The sequence below is a fragment of the Moschus berezovskii genome, chromosome 2 (assembly GCF_049115385.1).
Source record: "Moschus berezovskii isolate FMDL1 chromosome 2, NW_MosBer_1.0, whole genome shotgun sequence".
In the NCBI taxonomy this organism is placed as follows: Eukaryota; Metazoa; Chordata; class Mammalia; order Artiodactyla; family Moschidae; genus Moschus; species Moschus berezovskii.
The window spans coordinates 120,994,886-121,022,397 of record NC_142461.1 but is presented as its reverse complement, the minus strand read 5'-3'; the positions used below and the strand labels follow the sequence as shown (position 1 = coordinate 121,022,397).

The window sequence follows — 27,512 nt, the reverse complement described above, 5'->3', positions numbered from 1 at the left end:
ATGTGTCGTTTGTCTTTTTTGGTATGAAATTCATGTTCAGTTCTATGTGTAAATTTCTTCTGTGGGAAAGATGAAGCCTATTCCTTCTTCTTTTACAAATGACCATGTTCCTAATGTATCTTAATTTTGTCAAGTAATTGGAAAATATCCAACCTAAAAATAATGTCTTTAAAGTGCCTGAAGTACCTGAAAGAGAAGAACCAGAAGAGATTACCTTTGAAGAGGAAGTTGTAACCCATGTAGAGGAATATTATGAAGAAGAAGAAGAAGAGTACATCCATGAAGAAGAGGAACTCATAACTGAAGAAGAAGTGGTACCAGTCAAAGGTAGATTACATCTCCTACCAAGGGATAAGCAGCAACATCTTTAGTGTCCAGTTTGGTTAAATTCTGGGGTATATTAGCACCAATGACCAATTCTGCTTGTATTAGGAAAAGACACTTATAGGGGCTGAAGCATGATTTCTGCAATTGCTTTTCACATTTTATATCTTTTTCTGCAACATTTCCAAAATTCTTCATAATATCTTTAAAGTGCCTGAGGTACCTAAGAAACCTCTCCCAGAAGAGAAGAAACCTGTTCCTGTTCCCCAAAAGAAGGAAGCCCCACCAGCAAAAGGTATACCACCACTCATATCATGAGTGTATAAAAAACTTAGTTGCTCAGTCGTGTTCAACTCTTTGCGACCCAGTAGACTGTAGCCCTCCAGGCTCCTCTGTCCATGGAGTTCTCCAGGCAAGAATACTGGAGTGGGTTGCTATTCCTTTCTCCAGGGGATCTTCCTGACCCAGGAATTGAACCCTAGTCTCCCGCATTGCAGGCGGATTCTTTACCAGCTTAATCTGCATCTAAATAGCCATCTTCTGAGTTCAAAACTTTTGAGTTGTTACTATCTGTTGTTTGAAACTGTCCTGTTGTTTGTTCACTGTCCTTTGTGTGGCTATGTTGTTACTGGTAGCAAGAACTTATCAATTAACAATATCTTTAAAGTGCCTGAGATTCCTAAGAAGCCTGAGGAGAAGGTTCCTGTGCCCATTCCTAAGAAAGAGAAGGCTCCACCAGCTAAAGGTACATCTCTTTGTAATATATCAGTGGAATAATGTAATAATTTACCCATGTAGTATAACTTGGTGACCCACGTCTGTTCTTACCCCATGATGATATTAACAGTATTAATGCCAAGACAAAGACCTCCCAGCTGGTAACTGAAGCAGTTTATTGTGTATTCATCTCTGAATTTTACCATCAAAGCATACTGGTGATTAATGTTTGACTTCTCCTCTTTAGTGTCAAGTTCTTAGAATAAAATAAATTTTTATTGTAGTATGAAGATGGACAAAATCATCATTTACTAGACATTGTGTGTTGTTTTTATTAGCAGTCTGTTTGTTCAGTGTTCTTTACCTTAATTTTTGTGCATTTCCAGGCCTTTGTTTTGTGGCTATTATAATTATTATTTTCAATCTTCAAGCGAAATTTTTCAAATATCTATGATACAATAGACCTAAAATTGCTAAATTCTTACCTATGGGTGAAAAATGTGACACTAACCCTATTTTATGTCTTTAAAGTTCCTGAAGTACCCAAGAAACCTGTACCAGAGGAGAAAGTGCCAGTACCAGTTCCCAAAAAGGTGGAAGCTCCACCTGCCAAAGGTACATGAGCTTGCAATGTCATAAACATTTTTTACACTTCAAATTTGCACATGAGTAAATAATTAAACTCTGTGTTACTTGGAGATGCAATGCTTTAGTATTCCTTTATGGAAAAGAAAAGATTATATTTTAAAAGTAAAATGCTTCCTGAAACAATGTGGTCATACTCTTATGACCTTGTCATAATCTTTTTGAGACTATGGTTGGATTCAGACTTCTAGGTTGGATAAACAGTTTCTCTAATCATTTCTTTAAAGTGCCAGAAGTGCCCAAGAAACCTGTGCCTGAGAAGAAGGTGCCGGTTCCTGCTCCTAAGAAAGTAGAGGCTCCACCAGCAAAAGGTACATTGCTTCACCATGTAAAGTCCATGGGAAAAAAAAAAACCTTACAGTTACATATGCGTGCATGCATGCTCAGTCACTTCAGGTGTGTCCGACTCTTTGCAACCCCTTTGACTGGGGCCTGCCAGGCTCCTCTGTCCATGGGGATTCTCCAGGCAAGAATACTGGAGTAGGTTGTCGTACCCTCCTCCATGGAATCTTCCCAACCCAGAGACTGAACCCAAGTCTCCTGCATTGCAGGCGAATTCTTTACCATGAGCCACCGGGGAAGCCCAACATTTATATATATATATTCATATATAAATTCTCCCATAACATTATGTGGTTTAAACAATTGTCTGTCTTGTTAGAAATATTAAAGTCAGATATTTCGTGATTCCTTTTTATGTCTATTGCTCTAACACATGTAAATGAACACATTCTTAAAGAAAAATAATGTCTTTAAAGTGCCAGAGGTGCCCAAAAAGGTCCTCCCAGAAGAAAAGAAGCCAACACCTATTCCGAAAAAAGTGGAGGTTCCCCCACCCAAAGGTACATTAATCTCTAACAAACGCAAAACAAAAAGGCAAACTAACTGGCATTCTACAGCCTCACTAATTATAATGACTTTTGTTTGTAACAGTTGATGCTTTTTGACTACAGAATATTAGCTTTTCATGTTGTCCCACTGTTTTGAATATTGTACATAAAAGTGATGCTTGTCCAATTGACGAATATCTTTAAAGTGCCAAAGAAACGTGAGCCAGTTCCAGTTCCAGTTCCTGTAGCTCTGCTCCGGGAAGAGAAAGTTGTACATAAAGAAGAAATTGTTCTTAAAGAGGAATTTCTCCATGAGGAAGAAGAAATTCTACTTGAGGAAGAAGTTCCGCCAGAGGAAGAGGAAATTTCACCTGAGGAAGAAGTTCCACTAGAGGAGGAGGAGATTCTTCCAGAGGAAGAGGAAATTCCTCCTGAAGAAGAGGAAATTCCTCCTGGGGAGGAAGAATTTGTACCTGAGAAAGAAGTGGTACCCGAAAAAGAAGAAGTTCTTCCAGAAATTAAGCCTAAAGTGCCAGTACCTGCACGAGGTATAGCAGCTCTTCTTGAAGTCCTCAGGCCTCTTTTGTGTAGAATTCTGCCTTTCCATCCTATTGTTCATCTCTAATTTTATCTATGATGCTATACTCTTTATGTTTTGTACCATCTAAATCTTAGAGAACATTCCAGGCATGTGTGCTCTTATTATTTTGTGTCTGTCTTATGTGTCTGTTTATTGTAAGTAATCCGAATGTCTTTTCAGAGTTCATGACATAGAATGTTATTTAGTTGTTTGTGGTCCTATTCTCATGTGTCTTTTTGTTACATATCCAGTACTGTACATGTGATTTTTTAATATTTTAAAATGAATGTTTTAAAGTGCCTGAAGTGCCAAAGAAACCTGTACCAGAGAAGAAAGTCCCTGTTCCAGCTCCTAAAAAAGTGGAACCTCCACCACCTAAAGGTACACCTCCCGCAAGTACAAACACATTCTTCATCCATAGTTTCACCAGAAAAATTATAGCAGAACTGGGATTTAGGAAATTTTATAAACTAGTCACATTAACTTCTGAAAATCTTCAAGAACTCTGATATCCACCTTTCATTGGATATAAAGCAGTATTCAGGAACACAGATGGAGAGAAGTGTTAAAATTTCCCCCAAAGTTCTACCCAATTCCCTATAATTTTATTAAACATTATAATTTCAATATAGATATTTTACAAGGCTAAGTTATCAATGCAAAAAGCACATGAAAAATGTGATAAACCAATCTTACTAAACATCATCCTTCAATCATTTATATAAAAGGTCTTTAGAACATCAAGATGAAAAAATAAAAGATTAATGCATTTGTGAAAACACTGATTAATAGCGTATGTCTTCTGATACATACATATAAATGGTAGTCCAGCAGGTTTTGATTTTAGCCTTGAATAGGTATCTTGCTGTGATAGGCTGAGCAAGTCCTTTAACTGATCTAAGCCTAAAACGTGAGGAAACTAATATCAATCCTAATGGGCTCAGATATTACTGTGAGGATAAAAGAAAGTAAGGTATATAGAAGGACTCTATGATTGAATGAATAGTATCCAGATTTATCATATTCAATCAGTGCATAGTAATGGACAATATATATTTATGCCTTAAAGCTCAATATTTTCTACAAAATTTATGACATTACTACTTAAAATAAGCATGACCTTTCCACTAGGTTAAATAGTCTTATAATCAACAAAACAGTAAAGCTGATCCTTTATTGGATTGTAAGAATTTAGAAATATTTTATAGATAATGATTTAATAAATTTCTAGTGAAATTTAAGTGGATGAAATGATAGCATCTATCCTCTGGTATTCAAATAGGTTGCTGATCCCTTCCTCTAAGACTCCTAATTCTATCCGTACCTTTGGGCTCCCAACTTATCCTGCATCCCTGTCCGAAGCGACTGTTGCATGTTAGTCTTTCTCTATGTGAACTTCTTGTGTTCTCTCTTTTTTGTCCTTTACAATAAATTCTTATCATTAAATGATGTCTTTAAAGTGCCTGAGGTTAAGAAGAAAGTGCCAGAGAAGAAAGTGATCATTCCCAAGAAAGAGGAGGTTCCTCCTGCCAAAGGTACTGCTCTTCTTAAGCAGATTAGACACTGCCATTTCTTTCTTCACCTGTAAATGCCAGAATGTCCCATTTCCCAGTATTGGTTAACATAACTTACAATGTTGTGGTGTCCATTGTCTCTCTGTGTTCATGAAACTGAACTTACAAAATAATATCTTTGAAGTGCCTGTGGTGCCTAAGAAACCTGAACCAGAAAAGAAGGTGCCTCCACCCGGTCTTAAGAAAGCAGTGCCTCCTCCTGCCAAAGGTACATCCCTCCCAACAGGGGTGTGTTTGCTGCCCTCCGGTGTGGAACTGTGATGCTCTTCACTTAGGGATGGATGTTCCAATTAAATGTTTGCACTGTGTGCTCTGTTGTGTAGCCATCACTTGAAACTCTGCTGCACCCATATTTGTTCTATGTCAGTTCTTCTACTCTGTGTTTCTGTATTTTATGTTGATCTGTCTATGTATGTTGTTTGTAAAAAAAATAAACAAAAATACTAAACTTACATATCTTTAAAGAGCCTGAAATAACTAAGAAACCAGTCCCTAAAGTACCCATTGCTCTTCCTAAAAAAGTAGGGATTCCAGCAGTAAAAGATAGAATGGTGTTTACCTTGAACCACCAACCTTTGATTTTTGTCTCATTAACGATGCTGTGAAATGTCAATGTTCCATCTGGTGCATGTGTATTCTGTTATTAGCTCTCTTGTGTTGAAAAATGGGGGACTTGGTCTTTATGTGCTCCTCCTGGTTCTTGCATTTTAAGTGCCTAAAACAATCAATATCTTTTAAGTTCCTGAAGTGCCTAAGAAGGTGGAAGAAAAACGAATCATTGTCCCTGAAGAAGAGGAAGTTCCACCAGTTGAAGGTAGATGACTTTCTAGGAAAACAGCATTTTCAAAAGCATTACTATCTTATTTTGTCTAATATTTTCAAGAGGTATATGCATACTTCACTCCAGAAAATAAACATATTCAAACTCTACAAGAAAATATTCTTTACCTAGTAGAAATTGGATAGGCAAAACAAAACCAGTTGAATCTCTTTTCTTACATGTGTGATTGTTTGTTGTTTGTTTGTTTTACTTTAATGAGAATCTTTGAAGGGAAACTGTGTTTGCCATGGGAAACTTTTCATCACATGACTTGGTTGATAATTGTGGGATTAGCTTCTCCAAGACGAGTTCTTAGTTAAACCTGAGTAACTGGTACAGAAAGTCTGACTTTGACTGCTAACTGAATGTTTGACTTCAAAAAAATCCACCTCCATTAAAAATAATAATTTAGATTGAATTCTTTCTGAAGTCCTTTCCAGTTGTAAAATTCTAGAAAGGGCCTAATGTATTTTGAAGATTAAGTAAGGCTTTTTTCAAGGATGAGTGAGTTTTCACATGTATTTAGAAGACTGAGTTACCTATGCTGATCACACAACCTCAGTTTTCAGATGTATCATTTTAGTCTAATATCCAAATGGATTATAAAAAATAATTTACAAAATAATAATCTTTTTAAAGTGTTTGAGGAGCCTGAAGAGCCTATTCCAGAAGAGGAGATCGCAGAGGAACCACCTAGTGTAGAGGAGGTTGAGGAGGTGGCGCCACCTAGAGGTACAGCTGATTTTATGGATTAGACATTCATTTGATATCTTTCCCAGAAGTCATTTAAACCGAATATTCACCAGTATACTTTACTTACATCATATCAATGATAAATTGAAGATTACTTATGATAAGCACCTGAAACTTTGTGTTCCTTTTCTTTGCCCAACTTGTTTCACTGCATTTGCAGTACAATTAGAATGAGAGAGATAATTTTATGTTATTGACACTTTGATTTTTTCTGGTCAGCTGCTATTGTAATACTTTCTCCTAGTTTTCAATCCTGTTTTCTCCTTCAGTAGGAAAGTGGGGGAAAACCTATTTCTATGGTATTTGCCTGGAGAATAATTAGGCTTTCTGAAGACTATGACAGTCCTTTGCATAGTTTATGCAAACCTTTGTTTGCTTATAGGATTTCCAAGTAATATTTGTCTCACCTTTAGAGTCAGTACTTCATGTGTGTAATTACCATTTAGGTTGCTAATATCTTTTGTAAAATAAATCAATGTTTTGTGTTTGGATTTTTTTTTTATATGGTAGTTGTTCTGTTTATTGCCTGTCATTTTTCAAAATGTCTGTAAAATATCTTTTAAGTGCCTGAAGTGGTTAAGAAAGCAGTACCTGAAGCACCTACTCCTGTTCCTAAAAAAGTGGAGGCACCACCAGCTAAAGGTATAACAAATCCTTTTACTAAAGATAATAATATCTTTAAATTCTTATCCATCTTCTTTTTAAAAAACAAAAGTATCTTCTTTCACTGCTTTCTTAGAGTCATTTAAATAGACAGCTTATGAAATTAATTAAGAACCTGTAAAAATATAATTCATTCGATTGTTTTGGCATTTTGGAACGTTAATGAATGATTATATATGTGTGTGTGTGTGAATTATTCCAGAAGATTCTTATTTTAAATAGCTGGGAATTTTAATGTTAATAGTACATCTCTCTATACTTATATACATTACAGTGGATCTTTATTCTCAACATTCCATTCCTAGATTTTATTACATTATATAAGTAGAATTTTCTCATGTAATTATTACAGTAATTATATCTGCTGTATTTTTTATGGGGGATATTGATTCTAATACTTAGATAATAATTACTTTAAAGAGCCTAGTGTTCCTTTTGTGATATCTGACCAGAGTATTCAAGGTTATTACAAAGCATCTATTTCTCTTTGCTTCCTAATTAGGCTAATGCTTCAGTAGCCTCCTAATTGTTTAGGTTATGCTGTCTCTACCATGGTAGATCACCTGAGCAAACTTGATAGTGCCCAGCAGAATGTGACACCTATATTGAGGCTTAAGTACTTCGTGAGGATAGTCACTTGAAAAAAGCCTTCATAAAATTAAAAATAGTAGAATCAGGCTCAATATTGATTATCCCTGCTATTAAAAACAAAAACATGGCACAGGTTTCTTGTGGACATACCTTCTTCTAAGGTATGAATAGCACAAATGAGTGAAGATATCTTTATTGCCTCTAAAATTTGTGTCCAGTTTTACAGTACAGAGTGACTTCTTAAATTTTGATTGTTGTAATATGCTATTTCTGATGTTTTTATTTCATGTTTATCATTGAGTATTGTCAGCTCACTGAAATGCATAATATCTTTAAAGTGCCAAAGAAAGTTCCTGAGGAAAAAATACCAGTTCCTGTTCAGAAAAAAGAGGCCCCTCCAGCTAAAGGTACATCTTTTCTTTTTAACCTCAACTTTCTTATAATCTCTTTTCATTAAGAGTTTTATGTTTTATGTCAACATGTCTTGATTGTATTTGGTGTCTTTTGCTTATGAAAGCTCGCTCTTCACAGTCTTAAATATTAAAACTATGTCTTTAAAGTGCCTGAAGTACCAAAGAAAGTCCCAGAAAAGAAAATCCCTGTGCCTAAAAAAGAAGTTGCTCCCCCAGCTAAAGGTACTTTGGGGCAGATCTTTGATGTTCTTGTATTGTTGCATGGAAAGCTTTTCTCAGTTGTTTTTCTTTATATTTTGAATTTACATCTTCATTTTTGCTGTGCTTAAAAAAATAAGTTTCTTAAAATAGATGCTCTTTCAGGGAGAGCTGTCCTTGAAGAAAAAATATCTGTTGCTTTCCACAAAGAGGAAGTAGTAAAAGAAAGAACAGAATTAGAAATAGTGGAAGCACAAGTGGAAGAAGCTCTTGAAGAAGAAGAGTTCCATGAGGTTGAAGAGTATTTTGAAGAAGAAGAGTTCCATGAGGTAGAAGAATTCCTCAAAGTAGAAGAGTATAGAGCAGAAGAAGAAGTACACAGAGCTGAAGAAGTCCACAGGGTAATAGAAGTTTTAGAGGCTGAAGAAGAGGAATTATATGAAAAACCCAAAGCTCCACCTAAAGGTATAGAGAATTGTACAGATATTACAAATTGTTATATGTTGCCCTAACTTCTTTTAAGTAAATGACATGTTCAGTTTGGACATTAGAAATTCACTTTTTTTCCTTGATAAAATCATGAAATACTTGAAGTATGAGTTTACTTGATAACAATGATTGATACAGAGTAAAGATTAACTGGAGTATCAGTTCAGTTCAGTCACTCAATCGTGTCCGACTCTTTGCGACCCCATGATCTACAGCACGCCAGGCCTCCCTGTCCATCACCAACTCCCGGAGTTCACTCAAACTCATGTCCATGGAGCTGGTGATGCCATCTAGCCATCTCATTCTCTGTCGTCCCCGTCTCCTCCCGCCCCCAATCCCTCCCAGCATCAGAATCTTTTCCAGTGAGTCAACTCGTCGCATGAGGTGGCCAAAGTATTGGAGTTTCAGTTTAGTTTTAGGCAATTAGATACTAATATCTGATATCTACTTGCCTGAAGAGGTAAGAAAATTCACTGTGTGAATTTGTGGATTCTTTTTAAATTCCAAGAAAGAATGTTACACGATTGTTCAGTTCATTTCAGTTCAGTTCAGTCGCTCAGTCGTGTCCGATTCTCCGCGACCCCATGAATCACAGCATGCCAGGCCTCCCTGTCCATCACCAACTCCCAGAGTTCACTCAAACTCATGTCCACAGAGTCGGTGATGCCATCCAGCCATCTCATTCTCTGTCGTCCCCTTCTCCTCCCACCCCCAACCTTTCCCAGCATCAGAGTCTTTTCCAGTGAGTCGACTCGTCACTGAAGAATTGATGCTTTTGAACTGTGGTGTTGGAGAAGACTCTTGAGAGTCCCTTGTACTGCAAGGAGATCCAACCAGTCCATTCTAAAGGAGATCAATCCTGGGTGTTCATTGAAAGGACTGATGCTAAAGCTGAAACTGCAATACATGATTGTTACAGGTTCCAAAATAACTAGCCAGTGTCGTTCGTTGAATAAAAAAGAAACTCCTCAGTGCACTGAGGAATTTATAGTTGAGGTAAGACAGCCATTGCTTTGTTAGCAATCCAACCAGCTATTCACACACAGATAATTATTTATCCAAAGCTTCCACCCTTTTATGATATTTTCAAGAGAAAAACATTAAGAAAGGAAATGAAGTATGGTAGCAGCACCTGCCTTCTAGTATATTCTGAGAATAAATTTGCAAATACTTCCTCTACAAGACCACTCCAGTTCTTGAACAAGTTAATAATAGGTGTGTAATAGTAAGGTGGTGGAGAAGGAAATGGCAACCCATTCCAGGATCCTTGCCTGGAAAAATCTCATGGACAAAGGTGCCTGGTGGGCTGCAGTCCATGGTGTCACAAAGAGTCAGGCACGACTGAGTGACATAACATAACATAATAGGAAGGAGGGGCTTCCCTTGTGACTCAGCTGATAAATGCGGGACTCCTAGCAATGTGGGAGACCTACGTTTGATCCCTGGGTTGGGAAGATCCCCTGGAGAAAGGAGCGGCTACCCACTCCAATATTTTGGCCTGGAGAATTCCATGGACTGTATAGTCCTTGGGGTCATCAAGAATCGGACACGGCTGAGCAACTTTCACTTTCAGTATGAAGGAATGTATATGTGTATGTGTTTAGTACAGATAGTAAATTTACTGTCTAGATGAAAGTAAGCAAAGTCAAGTCTTTTTTGGAAGTAGGTCTGGTGTAAATTTTTAAAATATGAATAGAGAAAGCATCTTATGAGCCCTCATTGTACTAACTTTGTTCATTGAGCACAATTACACTTCAGAAGTTGGTTCTAAACCAAAACACTAATATCTTTAAAGGGCCTGAGATATCTGAGAAAGTCATCCCTCCAAAAAAACCACCCACTAAAGTTGTTCCTCGAAAAGAGCCACCAGCTAAAGGTATTTTATTGGTGAAAAATTGCTAACCTAATTTTACATTCAGTAGCACCTTAGCAGCTTTACAAGTTTGCATTCTACTTGATGTTTTTCTTCTGTGTTTTGTGTTTTTGGAATGTCTAAAACAAACTAATATCTTTAAAGAGGGTGACTATCAAAAAGTAGTCACTGTTAAGAATACCCAAAGTGAATATCACTACTAACCAAAATAGTGAACCCAGTTTTCCTCCTTTCGTGCTCTTTGATTTTAGAGTCATTAATATGCTAATTCACTAATAAATCCCTGTTTTTCTGTTGATTATTAATTTTAATGACCTATTGGATATAAATATATCATGACTTTGTGTTTGATGTCCTTGCTTTGTTCGGGTTTTTAAACTTCTTGAATTTTACAACATAAATAAGAAACAGTATTTAATAAGTAATATATACTTATATCTTTAAAGTCTCTGAAGCATTTAAGAATGTTGTCACTGAAAATGCCAATTATTCCACCAAAACAGGCGAAAAAGCAGAGAAGGGGTCTTACTCATTTTTCTTGTCAAGTTCTTATGACTCTTACATGATAAATTCCCTTGGATTTTTTTGTTATTGTATGTGTTATCAAAATTCAACTAATATTAATTACTGTAATGTATCAGATAAAGCGAAGTCTGTATTTTATATTGTGGCTGTGTTCTGTTCTGTGTTTACATTTCTCTTGCGCTCTACTTGTTAAAAATCTTTGTGAATGTTCACAAGTAAATTATTGCTATATCTTTAAAGTACCTGAGGTACCCAAGAAAATCGTGGTAGAAGAAAAAGTACATGTTCCTGAAGAGCCCAAAGTTGCACCAGCTAAATGTATCTGCCTTTGCTGATTCACCACTAACACAAAACTCCCTTTTATTCACTTATTTCAGTGAAGAATGAGAGAGATCATTCTCCCCTCAACACCAAGAAGTGGCTGAATGATGTGAATTTCAATTTATGTCCCATAACATAATCCTACCTTTTGTAACAACCTTCACGGAACACAGACCTAAGCCTAAATGTTGTTATTATCTGTACTGAACCTCTTCTTAAGCAGTATTTAAATGTTGACCCCTCAACCTCTTTTTCAAAGATAATTCATGTTGGAAGCTATTGTCAAGTAGCTTTAGAAACAAACATGTTCCAAATGGCAATAGAAAATGATGCTATATTCAAAGGGCAAAGTCTTTCTAATATGACAAATTAAGGATTCATCAACAAGGCAATCTAGAGAGTTGCACTGACTGTGACTCCTAATTTGGGGATTTTTTACATTCTCCTTGTTAGATGCCCCTTTTTGTCTTGATATTTTATACTCAATGATGCAATTCTTAAACACGTATCTTTAAAGCTCCTGAAGTACCCAAGAAAATTGTTCCAGAAGAAAAAGTTCGTGAAGCTGTTCCTAAAAAGCCTGAAGTTCCACCAGCTAAAGGTATACATTGATGCTACTCACAACAGGAAATGACACTATGTCTAATTATTCATGGTTTACAGTGAGCGTGCGTGATGTATTTGTATTTGTATTTTGTGTCTTTATATTCTTGCTGTATTAGTTATATATTACAATTAATATACTAATATTTTTGAAGTTCCTGAGGTGCCTAAGGAAAGTATTCAAGAAGAAATATCACGCATAGTTCTTTCTGAAGATGCAACAACTTACAGTGAGTGTAGAAAAATTGGTGGTTCTCTTTGGTTTGTCTGAGTTTGTCTTCATAGCTTTTAAAAGTAAATGTACTAATATCTTGAAAAAGCCCAACATGCCCAAAATATTTGGCTCAAATTAAGTTGTTTGAATGACTCTTTGCCTCAGACAAGGTATAGTTCCTTGCCAATTTAAAAAATAGTCCAAAAAAATTAAAAATAGTCCAAAAAAAAAATAGTCCTTTGTGTATACCATTGCCCAATTTTACAAAGTCATTTGTCTTGTTGAATTTATCATTGTCTTGTTAAAGTGTTCTCTGTAAAAATGTCTTCTGTTTTTAAGCAATTTATTTTCTCAGACCGTAAGGTAACTTTCCTTAACTTCATAATAATATTTTACTTCAATATTGTAGAATAAAATTACTTCACCGTTAGTATTTTTTACTTTTTGCAATAATTGTTGGAAACATTTTGGCAGTGCTGGTCAAATATCAATAGATTTATAAGGCCATTATAATTGCAAAAGAGTCCTTAAGTCATTTTTGGTTTTGCTTTTATGCAAAATTATGATTAATTTAAACAGTAAAATAATATGAGTAATAAAATATTATAAATAGAATGCTATTTAATAATCTGAAGAGTGAAAATGCCAATTTCCACTTATTTGAATCTAAAATTTAAATCCAGTTTTTGTCACCCTAATAGGTTGGGATAAAATATATGGCGACTCCCTAGTTTGAATACACTTGGTGTACTTGAATTTGGTTATTTTTATCAGCTAGTCTTCCTTTCTAAAAACTGGAGAAATCTTTATTTCTTCAGTTGCCTAATTTTTCCAAATATTTAAGCATTTTTATTTTTATTTTCTTCTAATCCCTAAATGGTTTTCACATTCATATTAAATATGAAGCCATAAACTAGATTTGATTTATATTTTTGAAATATAAGTAACTAGGTTCCTGGAACAGGAAGGGACTTCGGTGAATTTCTAGTAGGTCAAATATTTGAGAATTCTTGATGTGCAACTCAACATCAATCCCATTCTTTAAGAAAAAAAAATCCATAAAAATTAACAATAGGGATAATTTACCAGTAGCTTTCTGCAGACAAAGTAGAAGAATTATATGCTGGTCCCTGACCAGTGAATTCCTCAGTTTTGCCATCACGCTTATAAAGAGGTGACGAAAGTCCTACCATAGAACTGGAAGTGAGGGCTTTTCCTAGCCAGTGTGTCACTGACACTAATGTGGGTCCATGTGCTGCTGTCATTTGAGTTATGAATGTGTATTATGTACTGTGTTTTTCTTAATGCTGTTCTTCATCCACTTTGAAATGCCTCTAATTATATCTATACTAATGTCTTTAAGTTTATGAAGTATCTGAAGAATCATTTCTGGAAGAAAAAGTACTTGTGACTCATCCTCAAAAAACAAAAACCAAACCAGCAAAAGGTACAATAACCCAGTGAAGAAAATTTACTTTTGGCTCATTTAAAAAACTCAGTACTTTCCTTTACTGTTAATAAATATCACTGTACTCATATCTTTTAAGTGCCTGAACCACCAAAGAAAGTTGTTCCAGAGGAAAAAATATATGTGACTATTCCCAAAAAGAGAGAAACACCAGCAACTAAAGGTACATTTCAACAGCATCAAACTTGGATGAATATCTGACTTGAAGATTCAAATATTGCATGTTACATAATTTACTGTTTTTACAACTTCTAAATATAAACTACTAATATCTTTAAAGAACCTGATACAACCAGAGAAGCATTTCCAGAGATGGAGTTACCTGAGGCTATTCCCAAAATTCCAGAGCATCCTCCAACCGAAGGTATAATTCTTAGCTGTGAAAATCTAAATAAGAAAATCTTCCCTCATTAGTCTGCAAAATATGTTCACTGCTTTATGTAGATTTTCACAATCTCTAATGCTAAATACTAATATCTTTAGAGTTCCTAAGGTACCCAAGACAAGAAACTGTCTGTGGTTTGCCCCTAAGAAGTCAAATCTGAGTCATACAACAAATAATAATAAACTATTAGAAAAAAGAAATCAAATTTAAACTTATAATGTCTGTTAATATACCTAACTTTCTTTGTAAGTTATGTCTTCCTGTCTTTGCCTTTTCTCAATTTAAAAATACTAATATCTTTAAAGAGGTGAAAGTCTCCGAGGAAGGTGTTCCAGAGAGACTAGCTCCTGTTACCAGAAGAAGAACAATACCGCCACCAAAAGGTACAAGAGATAAGAAAGTCAGCCTTCTTATCTCATGGTTGTTGTACTTCATGTGTAAAAATACTAATATCTTAAAAGCTCTAGATGCTACCAGAGAGGCCACTTCAAAGTGGGTCCCCCAAAGTAGCGGCTTGACTGGGTAGTATACATGTCCCCATGAGTCATAAGCGGGAAAAGTCCATACCTTTATACACAGGGAGATGCTTGGGCTATAAATTTTATCTGTGAGGCCTCTAGGAAAAATATATATCCATATAATATGCAGATGTGACCCAGGGAGTTTCTTCAATAGGAAATAGCTATTACTGTTGCCTTAAAAAGTAAAATTCAGAGTACTAGAAAAAAATCTATATGAGAGATCACCTGTAACATTTATATCCCTGAAGCTAGATTAAATAGGCTCATCCCACCCCTCTTTAAAGTGAAAATCAGTGTTGTCAAATGACAGAGGTTCTTGGCTGTATACTGTAAGTCAGTAATTCAAATGCTCTGTGGGATTGAAATTCCAGGATATGATACAACTACCTCTTGGAATTGCTTTTCTATTAAAATAAACTTACTACCAAAAACAAGCACATGAGTTTGAAATAATTTATTTCCCCTAGGTTTTAAATATCAGGAATACTTTCAGAAAACCATGACCTAAAGAAAATAAAATATTAAATTCACGTGGAACTGTTCTGTGTGTAATATCCTCTCTGAAACCATCTGAAACCAGGGCAGTTAAAACCAAAACCAGTGTAAAGTTAGAATTCTGCCCTGAATAATTTATTTGCTCCTCTTCTTGTCTTTCATTTTTAAAGAGTCTTAAGTTTTCCCATTTGGAACATTTTCAGATTAATTAAAACATGAAAATGTTTTAAAACATCCAAAATGACGAATTCTTCAAAATGCCCACGGTATTCTATGGTTTGAAGATTATCTGAGCACTCTGATACTATTTTTTCAGTCTAAAATTTTAGTTGTTCTCCTTTCTCCTAAAAACAATTACCCCTTTAAAGTACCTAATGTGAGGGTACAAAATAAAGCCAGTTCAGATAAGAAAGGAGCTTTCTTATTTCCCCCAAACTAATAGCAAAAGGTACATTGTTAACTATTCAATTTAGGGTTTTTTCACCTAAAGGTAAATTTTTATTATCTAATTTTCTATACTACTACCATTCGAATAAATAAAATTACTAGCATTGGTAGTGTCTGAGGGTGACTAAGAAAACAGCTCCTGATAATCAAACATTCATACTGTTACCAAAGAATCAGATTCAGGGAGCAAGGAGGTCACCCAGTCTGGGGCATTCCTATAGGTAGGTTATGAGTAACACTCTTCACTGCTCTTCATCACTCTGAAATACAATGCATTAATATCTTTAAAGTGCCTGAATCTCCTGAAGAAGTTGTCCCTATAAAGGAAATACTCATGGCTGGTCCTCCTGAAATTGAAACACCATCCCCTAAAGGTATCATTTATTCTATCATCCTTCGTTCATTTATTTAACATAGGCCCACCATGTGTATGGTGGTAGTGAGATGGGAAATAACAAAGACAAGATTTCATTCCTTTCTTCAGGACTTTATACCTCATCCAGTTCTTGAAGGAGGCACCCTTGTAGTCATAAAAGTCACTTTGGTTGTCGTTAATGTCTCCATTGATCCTTTAACCTCTAAGTATAATACTAATATTTTCAAAGTAGCTGAAGCTATGAAAGAATTTGCTCCTGAAATGAAAGTATGTAAGGATATTCCTAAAGATCCAGAATGTCCACCTGTGAAAGGTACACATCACCTCTGAACAGATACTCAAGAAATTGTCTACCCTCAGTTCTTAAAACTGTTTTTCTAATGTTCTTCTTAACTCCTAAATGTAAACATACTATCTTTAAAGCACTTGAAGCTCCACAAGAAGTTCCCTCTCAGAAGAAAATGTGTGTGACCATTCCTATCAAAACAGAAAATGCCTTTATTAAAAATATCAACAAATATTTCATAAGGAGAGTCTAGTGTCATATAGCACCTCAACTAGTTGCTAGAGAAGGGTGAGCCCATCTTCTCAAGGATGCTATTAATACTAATCCCATTCAACTTAGATGCTTAGTGGGGCAAGGGGAGAATAGGTAGAGAAGAGACGTCTAGAAAACTACATTTGCTAACTTAGCATGGTTACTGTTTTCATTAGTCATTTTAACTCCTAAATGTGAAATACTAATATCTTTAAAGTGCCTGAAGCTGCTCAAGAAGGTGTTCCTGCAAAAAGAGTTCCTTCCAAAAAAAGAGAACCTCCATCAGTTAAAGGTACAAGTTCCCATGCCCTAAAATTCAAGAAGAAATAGCACTCGTAGTCTTGAAAATCTTTTGCTGTTCCTATTGACCTCTGAAACACTAAATGTTAAAATACTGATTTCTTAAAGTGCCCAAGACTCCCCAAGAAATTGTCTCTGAAAAGAAAACATATGTGGTTCGTCATGAAAAGGCTGAAGTCCTTCCTGATGAAGGTATATGTTGCTGGAAGCTTAGATGTTTGGGAAAATGTCTTTTCCTACATAAATGTGTTTCCTGTTTGCATTGATTCTTGTGACTCCTAAATGTGAAAATATTAATATCTTTGAAGTGCCTGAGGTGCCCATAGAAGTCGTCTGGGAAAAAGTCCATCCTCTCCAAAAGCCTGAAGTTTTATCTGTCAAAGGTACATCCTAACAGCCCCTCAGGAGGGACTAGGGAGGGCTGTGGAAAGAACTGCCTTGCTAGCCTCTAAAGCGCCATGGCTGTGTAAACGTGATTCTTGTCTATGTTGATCCTTGTGACTCAAATGTAAATTTACTAATATCTTCAAAGTGCCTGAGGCTCCCAAAGAGGTTTTCCCTGAAAAGAAAGTGCCTGTGGCACCCCCTAAAAAGCCGGAAGCTCCACCAGTTACAGGTACTTGTCCTGGATCTTAGGCTTAAGAAGATAAAACTCATCTGCCCTTGAAAATATTTTGTTCTAGTGGGCCTATAGCTCCTAAATATAAATTTACTAATCTCTTTTAAGTGCCTGAGGTGCCAAAGGAAGTTGTCCCTGAAAAGAAGCCACCAGTGACACCTCCTAAAAAGCCAGAAGTCCCACCTGCTAAAGGTATTTGTCACTGATCTTAAAAAGCCATAACGCTCCTGCTCTGGAAAATATTTGTTCCAGTGAACCGCATAGCTCCTAAATATAATTTTACTAATATCTTTTAAGTGCCTGAAGCTCCCAAGGAAGTTGTCCCTGAAAGGAAAGTGCCTGTGACACCTCCTAAAAAGCCAGAAGTCCCACCTGTTACAGGTACTTGTCACAGACCTTAGGCTTAAAAAGACGTAACTCTTCTGTTCTTGAAAATAATTTGTTCCAGTGCTCTCATAACTCCTAAATGTAATTTTACTAATATCTTTTAAGTGCCTGAGGCTCCCAAAGAAGTTGTCCCTGAAAAGAAAGTGCCTGTGACGCCTCCTAAAAAGCCAGAAGTCCCACCTGCCAAAGGTAGCCGCCTCCATGTTGCTGTGTTGGACACTGTCTGTTTGTCTTCACTCAGTCTAATCATGAAAATACTAATCTCTTTAAAGTACCCGAGGTGCCAAAGGCAGCTGTGCCAGAAAAGAAGGTGCCTGAAGCTATTCCTCCCAAACCGGAAAGTCCTCCCCCTGCAGGTAATGGCAATATCATTCACACCGGGGAAAAAATAACTGCTCTTTTAGCTAGAAGAAATTATGTGTATATATCCCACTACATATAGGTAATAAAATTCTAAAGAAAAAGAGGTTTGATGGTTGTCCAAAATATCTTGGTGTATGATTGCATGATATATGTCATTCATTACTTCCACCTTTCTAAACACAAATTACGAATATTTTTTAAGTGCCTGAGGTGCTGCCAGAAGTCATCCCTGAAAAGAAAGTGCCTGTGGCTCCTCCTAAAAAGCCAGAAGCTCCACCAGCTAAAGGTATTTATCCTTCCATGTTGTTGGTCACCTGTTTGGGGGACTGGGGAAAGGGTGTTTAGAAGTGTCCATCAGTTTTATAAATGGTATTTGCTTGGGCAAGTGTGTTGTTGATATTCCTGTTTCATAGTTTCTAACTAATAGATACTAATATCTTCAAAGTTCCTGAAGTTCCTAAAGAAGTTGTGCCTGAAAAGAAAGTGACTGTGCCCAAAAAACCAGAAGTCTTACCTGCTAAAGGTATTTGTTCCCACTGCTGTGTTGAGAATGTATATTGTCTTGTCTCTTCATAATCATTGTAACATTTGCCTTCAAAATTCCCAACTTCTTAAACTACTAATATCTTTCAAGTGCCTGAGGTGCCCCAAGAAGTTGTCCCAGAAAAGAAAGTTCCCAAGGCACCACCCAAAACACCGGAACCCCCACCTGTCACAGGTACATGTTAGCTCTGATCTCATTCTTCAGAAGAAATGTCTCTTCAGGTTTTGAGTGTGATTTAAGCCCATTGCTATTCATTGTCCTAATCATAAAACTACTAATATCTTTCAAGTGCCTGAGGTTACCAAGGAAGTTGTCCCAGAAAAGAAAGTTCCCAAGGCACCATCCAAAAAACCGGAAGTCCCACCTGTCTCAGGTACATGTTGACCCAGACATTCTGCAGAAGAAATGTCTCTTCAGTTTTTGGGGATGATTTTAGTCCATTGCTCTTCATTAACCTAACCATAAAACTACTAATATCTTTCAAGTGCCTGAAGTTCCCCAAGAAGTTGTTCCAGAAAAGAAAGTCCCCAAGGCACCACCCAAAACACCGGAACCCCCACCTGTCACAGGTACAATTTAGCTCTGACCTCATTCTTCAGAAGAAATGTGTCTTCAGCTTTTGAGGATGATTTTAGTCCATTGCTCTTCATTAACCTAACCATAAAACTACTAATATCTTTCAAGTGCCTGAGGTTACCAAGGAAGTTGTCCCAGAAAAGAAAGTTCCCAAGGCACCACCCAAAAAACCGGAAGTCCCACCTGTCTCAGGTACATGTTGACCCACAACATTCTGCAGAAGAAATGTCTCTTCAATTTCTGAGGATGATTTTAGTCCATTGCTCTTCATTAACCTAACCATAAAACTACTAATATCTTTCAAGTGCCTGAAGTTCCCCAAGAAGTTGTCCAAGTAAAGAAAGTCCCCAAGGCACCAGTCAAAAAACTGGAAGTCTCTCCTGTCACAGGTACATGTTGGTTCTGACCTCATTTTTCAGAGGAAATGTCTCTTAAGTTCTTGAGAATAAGTCAAGTCCATTGTTCTTCATTAACCTAATCTTAAAACGACTAATATCTTTCAAGTGCCTGAAATTACCCAAGAAGCTGTCCCAGAAAAGGAAGTTCGAAAGGCACCGCCCAAAAAACCGGAAGTCCCACCTGTCTCAGGTACATGTTGACCCAGACATCATTCTGCAGAAGAAATGTCTCTCCAATTTTTGAGAATGATTTTAGTCCATTGCTCTTCATTAACCTAACCATAAAACTACTAATATCTTTCAAGTGCCTGAAGTTCCCCAAGAAGTTGTTCCAGAAAAGAAAGTCCCCAAGGCACCACCCAAAAAACCGGAAGTCCCACCTGTCTCAGGTACATGTTGACCCACAGCATTCTGCAGAAGAAATGTCTCTTCAATTTCTGAGGATGATTTTAGTCCATTGCTCTCCATTAACCTAACCATAAAACTACTAATATCTTTCAAGTGCCTGAAGTTCCCCAAGAAGTTGTTCCAGAAAAGAAAGTCCCCAAGGCACCAGCCAAAAAACCAGAAGTTCCACCTGTCACAGGTACATGTTGACTCTGGACTCATTCTGCAGAAGAAATGTCTCTTCAGTTCTTGAGAATGATTCAAGTCCTTTGCTCTTCATTAACCTAACCATAAAACTACTAATATCTTTCAAGTGCCTGAAGTTCCCCAAGATGTTGTTCCAGAAAAGAAAGTTCCCAAAGCACCACCCAAAAAACTGGAAGTCCCACCAGTTTCAGGTATTTTTCACCCCAGTTCTTTTTCTATAGAAGAAATATCTCCTCTGCTCTTGGAAGTACTTTTAATTCATTGACCTCTTTAACCTAAACATAAAACTACGATCTTTTAAGTGCCTGAAGTTCCTCAAGAAATTGTCCCTGAAAAGAAAATACCAGTGGCACCTGCTAAAAAGCCAGAGGCCCCACCTATTACAGGTACCTGTCATTTACCTTCGATTTAAGAAGATAAAACTCTTCTGCTCTTGAAAATATTTTGTTCTAGTGATCACATAACTACTAAACGTAAATTTACTAATATCTTTTAAGTGCCTGAGGCTCCCAAAGAAGTTGTCCCTGAAAAGAAAGTACCTGTGATGCCTCCTAAAAAGCCAGAAGTCCCACCTGTTAAAGGTATTTGTCATGAAACTTAGGCTTTAAAGCACTTAACTCTTCTGTTCTTAAAAATATTTGCTCCATTGGTCTCATACTACTAAATGTAATTTTACTAATATCTTTTAAGTGCCTGAGGTGCCAAAAGAAGTTGTCCCTGAAAAGAAAGTACCTGTGACACCTCCTAAAAAGCCAGAAGTCCCACCTGTTACAGGTAGCTGTCACTCACCTTAGATTTAAGGAGATAAAACTCTTCTGCTCTCAAAAACATTTTGCTCTAGTGCTCCCACAACTTCTAAATGTAGTTTTACTAATATCTTTTAAGCGCCAGAGGCTCCCAAGGAAGTTGTCCCTGAGAAGAAAATACCCGTGACACCTCCTAAAAAGCCAGAAGTCCCACCTACTAAAGGTATTTTTCACAGACCTTAGGCTTAAATAGACGTAACTCTTCTGTTCTTGAAAATAATTTGTTCCAGTGCTCTCATTACTCCTAAATGTAATTTTACTAATATCTTTTAAGTGCCTGAGGCTCCCAAAGAAGTTGTCCCTGAAAAGAAAGTGCCTGTGACACCTCCTAAAAAGCCAGAAATCCCACCTGCCAAAGGTAGCCGCCTCCATGTTGCTGTGTTTGACACTGTCTGTTTGTCTTCACTCAGTCTAATCATGAAAATACTAATCTCTTTAAAGTACCCGAGGTGCCAAAGGCAGCTGTGCCAGAAAAGAAGGTGCCTGAAGCTATTCCTCCCAAACCGGAAAGTCCTCCCCCTGCAGGTAATCATGAAACTCTCCAAACTAGTATTTTTAAAAAGAAGAACTCTCTTCTGAGTGCCGTAAAAATCATTTTACAAAATGTTTCATATGCTTAAGTCAGTTCTAGCATTCAAACAAGTTTGTGTCTTTAAAGTGCATGAGGAGCCTGAGGAAATAACCCCAGAGGAGCCTCCAGTTGAAGTCGTAGAAGAGCCAGAGCCTGCTCCTGCTCCTCCTCCAAAAGGTACTGGCCAGCTGCTGTGTGGCCTTAGCCAATCTCTGCCCTTCTTGTTCCCCAGATTCTAGCCATTATGACTTTTCTCGTTTGTCACTCTTCTTCACCAATTCTAAAACATAAATCATAATATCTTTAGTGACTGTCCCACCTAAGAAACCTGTCCCAGAAAAGAAACCACCTGCTGTTGCCAAGAAACCTGAACCACCACCAGTGAAAGGTATTTCCCACTACCACTGCTTCCTACAGAAAAATGTCTGTCTCTAAAATGCTATGTTCCGCTGCTCAGCTTAATGATTTCTGTATGTCGTTGAAATGATGAGCTAAATACTAATATCTTTTTAAGTGCCTGAGGTGCCCAAGGAAGTTGTTCCTGAAAAGAAAGTGCCTCCAGTGGTTCCCAAAAAACCAGAAGTCCCACCTGCTAAAGGTACTTGTAACTGTCTACTGTCTAAGAGAGGTGGATACAACCTCTAGCTCTTGAAGAGCATTTTGTTCTGTGTAAATGTGATGAATGTTTACAAGTGATTCTTCATAATGTTCAAATACTAATATCTTTAAAGTGCCTGAAGTTCCAAAAGAAGTCGTTCCAGAAAAGAAAGTAGCTGTTCCCAAAAAGCCCGAAGTCCCACCAGCTAAAGGTACATGTCACTAACCAGTAGATAAGCACTCACTCTTGGTTTCGAAAGTCACTTCCAATAGGAAAGCCTTTTGTTTGTCAAACATCTTATATTAACAACTATAAACCTACTATACTGGATGTTTAGGGTTTTAAATGTTTTTAAATAGCATCATTGATTTAAAAAAAAAGACTGGTACGTCTGTTGTAATTATCGGAAGAGTTTTCTAACATGGTTTTGTTAATCTTAATAGGTTTCGTTTTCTTTCTACTATGTGGATCCAAGAACAGATCACTGGCCTCATTGTGAATTTTGTTCTTGGATCTGTCCCTGAGTTGTTTGAACTAGATATGGTATAAATTTCATGTACTTCTCAATTACCCAGAATTAAAACTAACTCCTATCTTTTAAGTGCCAGAGGTACCAAAGAAACCTGTCTTGGAGGAGAAACCAGCCATCCCTGTTCCTGAGAAAGTAAAGTCTCCTCCTCCAGAAGGTACATGTAATCCTATTTGTTAGCTTATTACTTTTGACTGTTTTTAATGTAAGCCTTGTTTCTCTTCTAATTCAGTATCTCTTGGTCATTGTTTGTCCTTTAATTATTTGTCTTACTTCACTATTCTTAATTAGCTCCAATCTTAAATCTGTTTGGAGTCCATAGTCAGCAATTACACTGGCCATCATCAGCTGTTTTACACAAAGCTTCTCTAATGTACACACAAACTAGGACAGCAAACTAATGACTGTAAATGACACTAAACACTAAAGGGGGTTTTCAAGCATTCAAAGCAATAGAAACAGAAATCAGTCAAACAAGATGGATTTCATCGTAATATAAGTGATGATATTAATAGAGACAAGGGGAGAAATGAAGATGACTATTGTGTTTCACATTTGTGCGTTTTAGAATATTGTTCCACACATTCAATTAAAATTAACTATATCTTTAAAGTTTATGAAGAACCTGTGGAAATTGTTCCTGAAGAGGAAGAGCCAGTTCCTGTTGTAGAAGAGGAAGAGCCAGTTCCTGTTGTAGAAGAGGAAGAGCCAGTTCCTGTTGTAGAAGAGGAAGAGCCAGTTCCTGTTGTAGAAGAGGCGGAACCGGAAGCCCCACCACCAGCAGGTACAAGACAAGATTCACTGAATGGAAGAATATACCATTTGATTTTTTTTTTTTTGTCTATTATTTATCTTGTTTAAGGCAGACGTCTCAGTCTTCTATTTCCTTCTTGAACATTTGACCTTATTGGCAAAAACAAAAGTCAGTTGCACACATAAAGCTTTTGTCCTACAGACACAATGCAGCATAGCAAAGAAAGAAGTGTGATCTTTTTTATTCATTCATACCATTAATCTTTTCATTGTAATCATTTGACTCTAAAAGAAATCCTTATCTTTCAAGTGCCTGAAGAGCCCAAGAAGATTGTTCCAGAGAAGAAAGTTCCTGTCATCAAAAAACCAGAACCTCCACCTCCTAAAGGTACTTAAAGTAAAATGAATATTTACTTCTTTTTTGTGTGTCTTGTCAGAAATTTGGCACTCTTTCCTTGTTTTATATTGTGCTGTATTATGAACTGTCATCTGTATGTTACAGTTCTGAGCAGACTTGTCAAATTAATGTGTACATATTGCATCTTGCAATTTTATATTATTAAATGCTACTAATATCTTTAAAGTACCTGCGATGCCAAAGAAAGTTGTCCCAGTGAAGAAAGTCCCAACTATTAAGAAGCCAGAAACACCAGAAATTAAAGGTATTCACATCATCATTGACATTATAATTTTTTTTAAGTATTCTGATATCTTCAAATGGAATCCAATAAGTTGTCTTCAGTGTCAGGGAAAAAAAATGTTCTTATTTTGCTTTCATTAATTTTAATGCTGCTCTGTTAATTATAGGTTCTTTATTCTTAACACTATTTCCAATGTCTTTAAATACTCTTTCTAAAATAAAACTAATATCTTCAAAGTGTCTGAGCTGCCCAAGAGACTTGTTCCAGTAAAGAAAGAACCTGTGCCTGTTACCAAAAAACCAGAAATCCGGCGAGTAAAAGGTATCTACCATGAAGAAATAAAGGATGTATTTCTCTGAATGCTGTCTAGGCATCTTAATGGTAGTTCTTATAACAAAAATATGAAGTACAAGTTTATGCAAAAACAGATTTTACAGAAAAAAAGAGGGAAATAATGAAGGCAAAGAGAAAATAAGACAGATAAACAGGAGAAACCTAGCTTATCCTGAAAGATAAGGCTGGATGTAATGATGCCAATCATATTTTGGAGTTCTTTGAATGCTAATATAAGGCATGTACTTTAGTCTGTGGGCAATAGGAAGCTTCAGTGGTGTATAAATTAACAGGAGTCGAACTTCAGATAACTGGCAGCAGGTCAAATTCTTAGAAGAGGGTAATAATAGAAAAGAGCCATTGCAGTTTTTAAGGTCTTCAAAAATTGAGTAAGATCAGTGGTGACAGAAATGGAAAGGATTGGATTTAAGAGAAGTGGAGATTGAGTGGCTGTCTATTCTCAAAGTAATGAGGGAACTAGATGAGCCCAAAATGATTGTAAGAGTTGAAGCTTGGCCATGAGAATGGTTCATTGAATCCCCAACTAATATTAGAAAGAAGGGAGTGAATGTATCTCTTACATTTCAAGTATGGAAGTTGGGAATATGCATCTGGAGCTTAGGAAAGAGATGGGGGCCAGAGATGTAGACCCATAAGTCATTACCATGGGAATAAGAGTTGAGATTGCAGGAGTGATTGATTAGGATGTCCAAAAGGGTGCCTTGCCTCTAAAGCCATTTTCCCCACAGAGTCTTATAAGATGAAATATCGTAGCCACGTATTCTTTGCCTGCTCTTTGCAGTATCTTGTACATCTTCTAAATTCTTAATAGTAAACAAAATCAATGTCTTTAAAGTGCCTGAAGTTCCCAAGGAAATCATCACAGAGGAGAAAGTGTCAGTTCCTATCCCTGAAGAACCAGAAGCTCCGCCTGTCCAAGGTACATGGCTGTGCTCTAAATCTTGGAAAGATGATAGTCATCTCATCATCTTGCTTTGGTTGTAGATGGATCTTTTGTGTTTATCTGTTGTCTGTCTTATGTAGTAAAGTTATTGGTATTTTGAAGTCTTCTGAAGAATATGTTATAGTGTGTAACTAAGTTGATATGTTGAAACTCAGCAGTTGCAGTATTCTACTCTGAATTAAGTCTAAAATAAAATACTGTGTTTTTTAAGTTGAAGAGTTGGCTGAGGAAATAATATATGAAGAAAGAGCATCCATAACCATTGGTAGAAAAGTGACTCCCCCTGTTGAAGGTATATATATATGTATAAATATAAAATTATTAATCTCTTGAAAACTCCTATTAGAAATACAAGAGTATTTATAGGCTAACATTGTTTGTTAAAATTATATGTAAAAGCATTCTAGCACATGTTTGACTTCTTTGTTTTTCAAATCGTTATTTAAAAATCATTTCATTTGCCATCAACATAGTTGATGCCATCAACTATGGCATCAATGCCATTTCATTTGCCATCAACATCAAATATTAGAAAGCTTGAATATAAGAAAATAGAAATATTAACCTCTTTTTCTATGTACGTGAATACATATATTTTTGGTTTTGTGACTGTCATCTTTGCATCTATGTGAAATTTATATGAGCCTTGTGAAGAACTTTACATTAAAGCCTCTTATCCTTTGTCAACATTCTTTAAAGAACGTGAAATTGAAAAGTATGTTAAGCCTGAAGAACCTGAAGAACCTGAACCACAACCTGAAGAAACACCAGTACAAGGTATTCAGTTAATTGGACTTAAATCTTCATCACCATATTCTTCCTCTTGATATATATGTATATGTTTTACGTTGTTCGGTGTGTACAGGATGTCTCTCTTCACCTGTGTGTAAGGTATTCTGTTTTAAATGTGCATCTCAGTCGTCTGTATTCATGTCATGTGTACTATTTATTTCACGTCAGTGTGGCTTATATGGACGCTTCCTTTGTCGTTTCATTAGTACTTGTGCCGTACTTGTTATCTATGTACAGTGTTGATATTCTTCTGTTTTATGTTGGACACTTTTATGTTTTATGTTGGATACCAATATTATGTACCCAAAAAAGCAAACTTCTTACTTAAATTTACTTCTTACATAAATATCCTTCTATTTCTGCTGAATATACTGTAAGTCCACATACCAATCATTGTATTCATATACTGATACTCCTAAAATACTCTTTTAAGAACCTGAACCTGAAAAGAAGGTTATTGAGAAACCAAAACTCAAACCAAGGCCCCCAGCTCCTCCTCCTGCTCCACCTAAAGAAGATGTAAAGGAGAAAATATTCCAGCTTAAAGGTATAAAATGATACTTCTAAAGTTTTATTAACCTGCTCCAAACTTCCATCCAAACATCTGAAGTGGTGCTTGCAAGAAATGTATTTTTAAAATGTGTACTTTTGGACATGATCATGCTGGGGAATTTCATAGAGGCTTGTGTTTTATGCTGCCCTGTGTGCCTTGTCAGGCCATGCTTGCTGCCCAAAGTGTCAGAAAGTGCACTATGGTTAGCTTCATCCTGACCATCTGTCCAACTAACTTTCTCATGCAGAGTGGGGTGAAAGGGTTTTCTGATTTCAAAGTGTGGTTGCTGTGCATATCTTTGGGATCTTGTGCATGTGAAATGTAGAAGAAAACTTAGCAGAATATTTTTAATATTGCAGTAATGAATTCATACAAAAACCAAAACTTTGTCCTTAAAGAATGACATATGCTTTAAAATATACTATAGGCATTATATTTATGGGATCCAATAGCTGATGTGTTCATATACCATGAAAGGAAGGTATATGAACAACTTATCACTGCTTCCCCACATTTTTTTTTTACAACTTGATAAAAACCCAACTGTGTTCTGTGGCTGTTCCCCTTGCTAAACTTCCTTTCATTCTCTTTGCATTTAGATTTTTCTTTGAATTCAGTTTTCTTGGGTTTCCCTTGTGGCTCAGCTGGTAAAGAATCTGTCTGCAATGTGGGAGACCTGAGTTCGATCCCTGGGTTGGGAAGATCCCCTGGAGAAGGGAAAGGCTACCCACTCCAGTATTCTGGCCTAGAGAATGCCATGGACTATAGTCCATGGGGTCGCAAAGTATCGGACATGACTGATTGACTTTCACTTTTACTTTGAATTGA

The 27,512-nt window shown here is 36.6% G+C and overlaps 2 protein-coding genes across 32 annotated transcripts in view; both read left to right on the top strand.

Annotated features, from left to right (window-relative positions):
- Positions 1-27,512, top strand: part of TTN (titin) — a 276,712-nt gene that overhangs the window by 129,449 nt on the left and 119,751 nt on the right. The window contains exons 136-181 of one of the 31 annotated variants that reach the window (XM_088830469.1): positions 175-327; positions 536-619; positions 992-1,069; positions 1,573-1,656; positions 1,914-1,997; positions 2,445-2,528; positions 2,723-3,064; positions 3,394-3,477; positions 4,557-4,631; positions 4,795-4,878; positions 5,410-5,484; positions 6,130-6,222; positions 6,808-6,885; positions 7,836-7,904; positions 8,058-8,132; positions 8,274-8,573; positions 10,393-10,473; positions 11,834-11,917; positions 12,075-12,149; positions 13,497-13,580; positions 13,681-13,764; positions 13,882-13,965; positions 14,292-14,369; positions 15,740-15,823; positions 16,581-16,655; positions 16,772-16,855; positions 16,972-17,046; positions 17,196-17,279; positions 17,391-17,474; positions 17,580-17,663; positions 17,775-17,858; positions 17,942-18,025; positions 18,235-18,318; positions 20,642-20,725; positions 20,835-20,918; positions 21,030-21,113; positions 21,225-21,308; positions 21,392-21,475; positions 21,609-21,698; positions 21,829-21,909; positions 22,036-22,119; positions 22,253-22,330; positions 22,722-22,805; positions 23,262-23,432; positions 23,712-23,789; positions 26,565-26,678. In XM_088830469.1, coding sequence (XP_088686595.1) covers positions 175-327; positions 536-619; positions 992-1,069; positions 1,573-1,656; positions 1,914-1,997; positions 2,445-2,528; positions 2,723-3,064; positions 3,394-3,477; positions 4,557-4,631; positions 4,795-4,878; positions 5,410-5,484; positions 6,130-6,222; positions 6,808-6,885; positions 7,836-7,904; positions 8,058-8,132; positions 8,274-8,573; positions 10,393-10,473; positions 11,834-11,917; positions 12,075-12,149; positions 13,497-13,580; positions 13,681-13,764; positions 13,882-13,965; positions 14,292-14,369; positions 15,740-15,823; positions 16,581-16,655; positions 16,772-16,855; positions 16,972-17,046; positions 17,196-17,279; positions 17,391-17,474; positions 17,580-17,663; positions 17,775-17,858; positions 17,942-18,025; positions 18,235-18,318; positions 20,642-20,725; positions 20,835-20,918; positions 21,030-21,113; positions 21,225-21,308; positions 21,392-21,475; positions 21,609-21,698; positions 21,829-21,909; positions 22,036-22,119; positions 22,253-22,330; positions 22,722-22,805; positions 23,262-23,432; positions 23,712-23,789; positions 26,565-26,678 — 4,434 coding nt within the window. The remainder of the gene's footprint in view (positions 1-174; positions 328-535; positions 620-991; positions 1,070-1,572; positions 1,657-1,913; positions 1,998-2,444; positions 2,529-2,722; positions 3,065-3,393; positions 3,478-4,556; positions 4,632-4,794; positions 4,879-5,409; positions 5,485-6,129; positions 6,223-6,807; positions 6,886-7,835; positions 7,905-8,057; positions 8,133-8,273; positions 8,574-10,392; positions 10,474-11,833; positions 11,918-12,074; positions 12,150-13,496; positions 13,581-13,680; positions 13,765-13,881; positions 13,966-14,291; positions 14,370-15,739; positions 15,824-16,580; positions 16,656-16,771; positions 16,856-16,971; positions 17,047-17,195; positions 17,280-17,390; positions 17,475-17,579; positions 17,664-17,774; positions 17,859-17,941; positions 18,026-18,234; positions 18,319-20,641; positions 20,726-20,834; positions 20,919-21,029; positions 21,114-21,224; positions 21,309-21,391; positions 21,476-21,608; positions 21,699-21,828; positions 21,910-22,035; positions 22,120-22,252; positions 22,331-22,721; positions 22,806-23,261; positions 23,433-23,711; positions 23,790-26,564; positions 26,679-27,512) is intronic. The other 30 variants (XM_088830473.1, XM_088830475.1, XM_088830481.1 and 27 more) reach the window with 30 other exon arrangements.
- Positions 23,864-25,592, top strand: LOC148778608 (uncharacterized). Its single transcript, XM_088830583.1, has 3 exons — positions 23,864-24,063; positions 24,280-24,363; positions 25,232-25,592. The coding sequence occupies exons 1-3, from the start codon at positions 23,994-23,996 to the stop codon at positions 25,378-25,380; spliced, it is 303 nt and encodes a 100-aa protein (XP_088686709.1). The 5' UTR covers positions 23,864-23,993; the 3' UTR covers positions 25,381-25,592.

Bases quoted from the DNA above. Each gene is read 5' to 3' on its own strand.
- LOC148778608 (XM_088830583.1), top strand. From the start codon at position 23,994: ATGCCAAAGAAAGTTGTCCCAGTGAAGAAAGTCCCAACTATTAAGAAG. The intron at 24,064-24,279 runs GTATTCACATCA...ATATCTTCAAAG, and splicing joins AGAAACACCAGAAATTAAAG to TGTCTGAGCTGCCCAAGAGA. The intron at 24,364-25,231 runs GTATCTACCATG...ATGTCTTTAAAG, and splicing joins AGAAATCCGGCGAGTAAAAG to TGCCTGAAGTTCCCAAGGAA.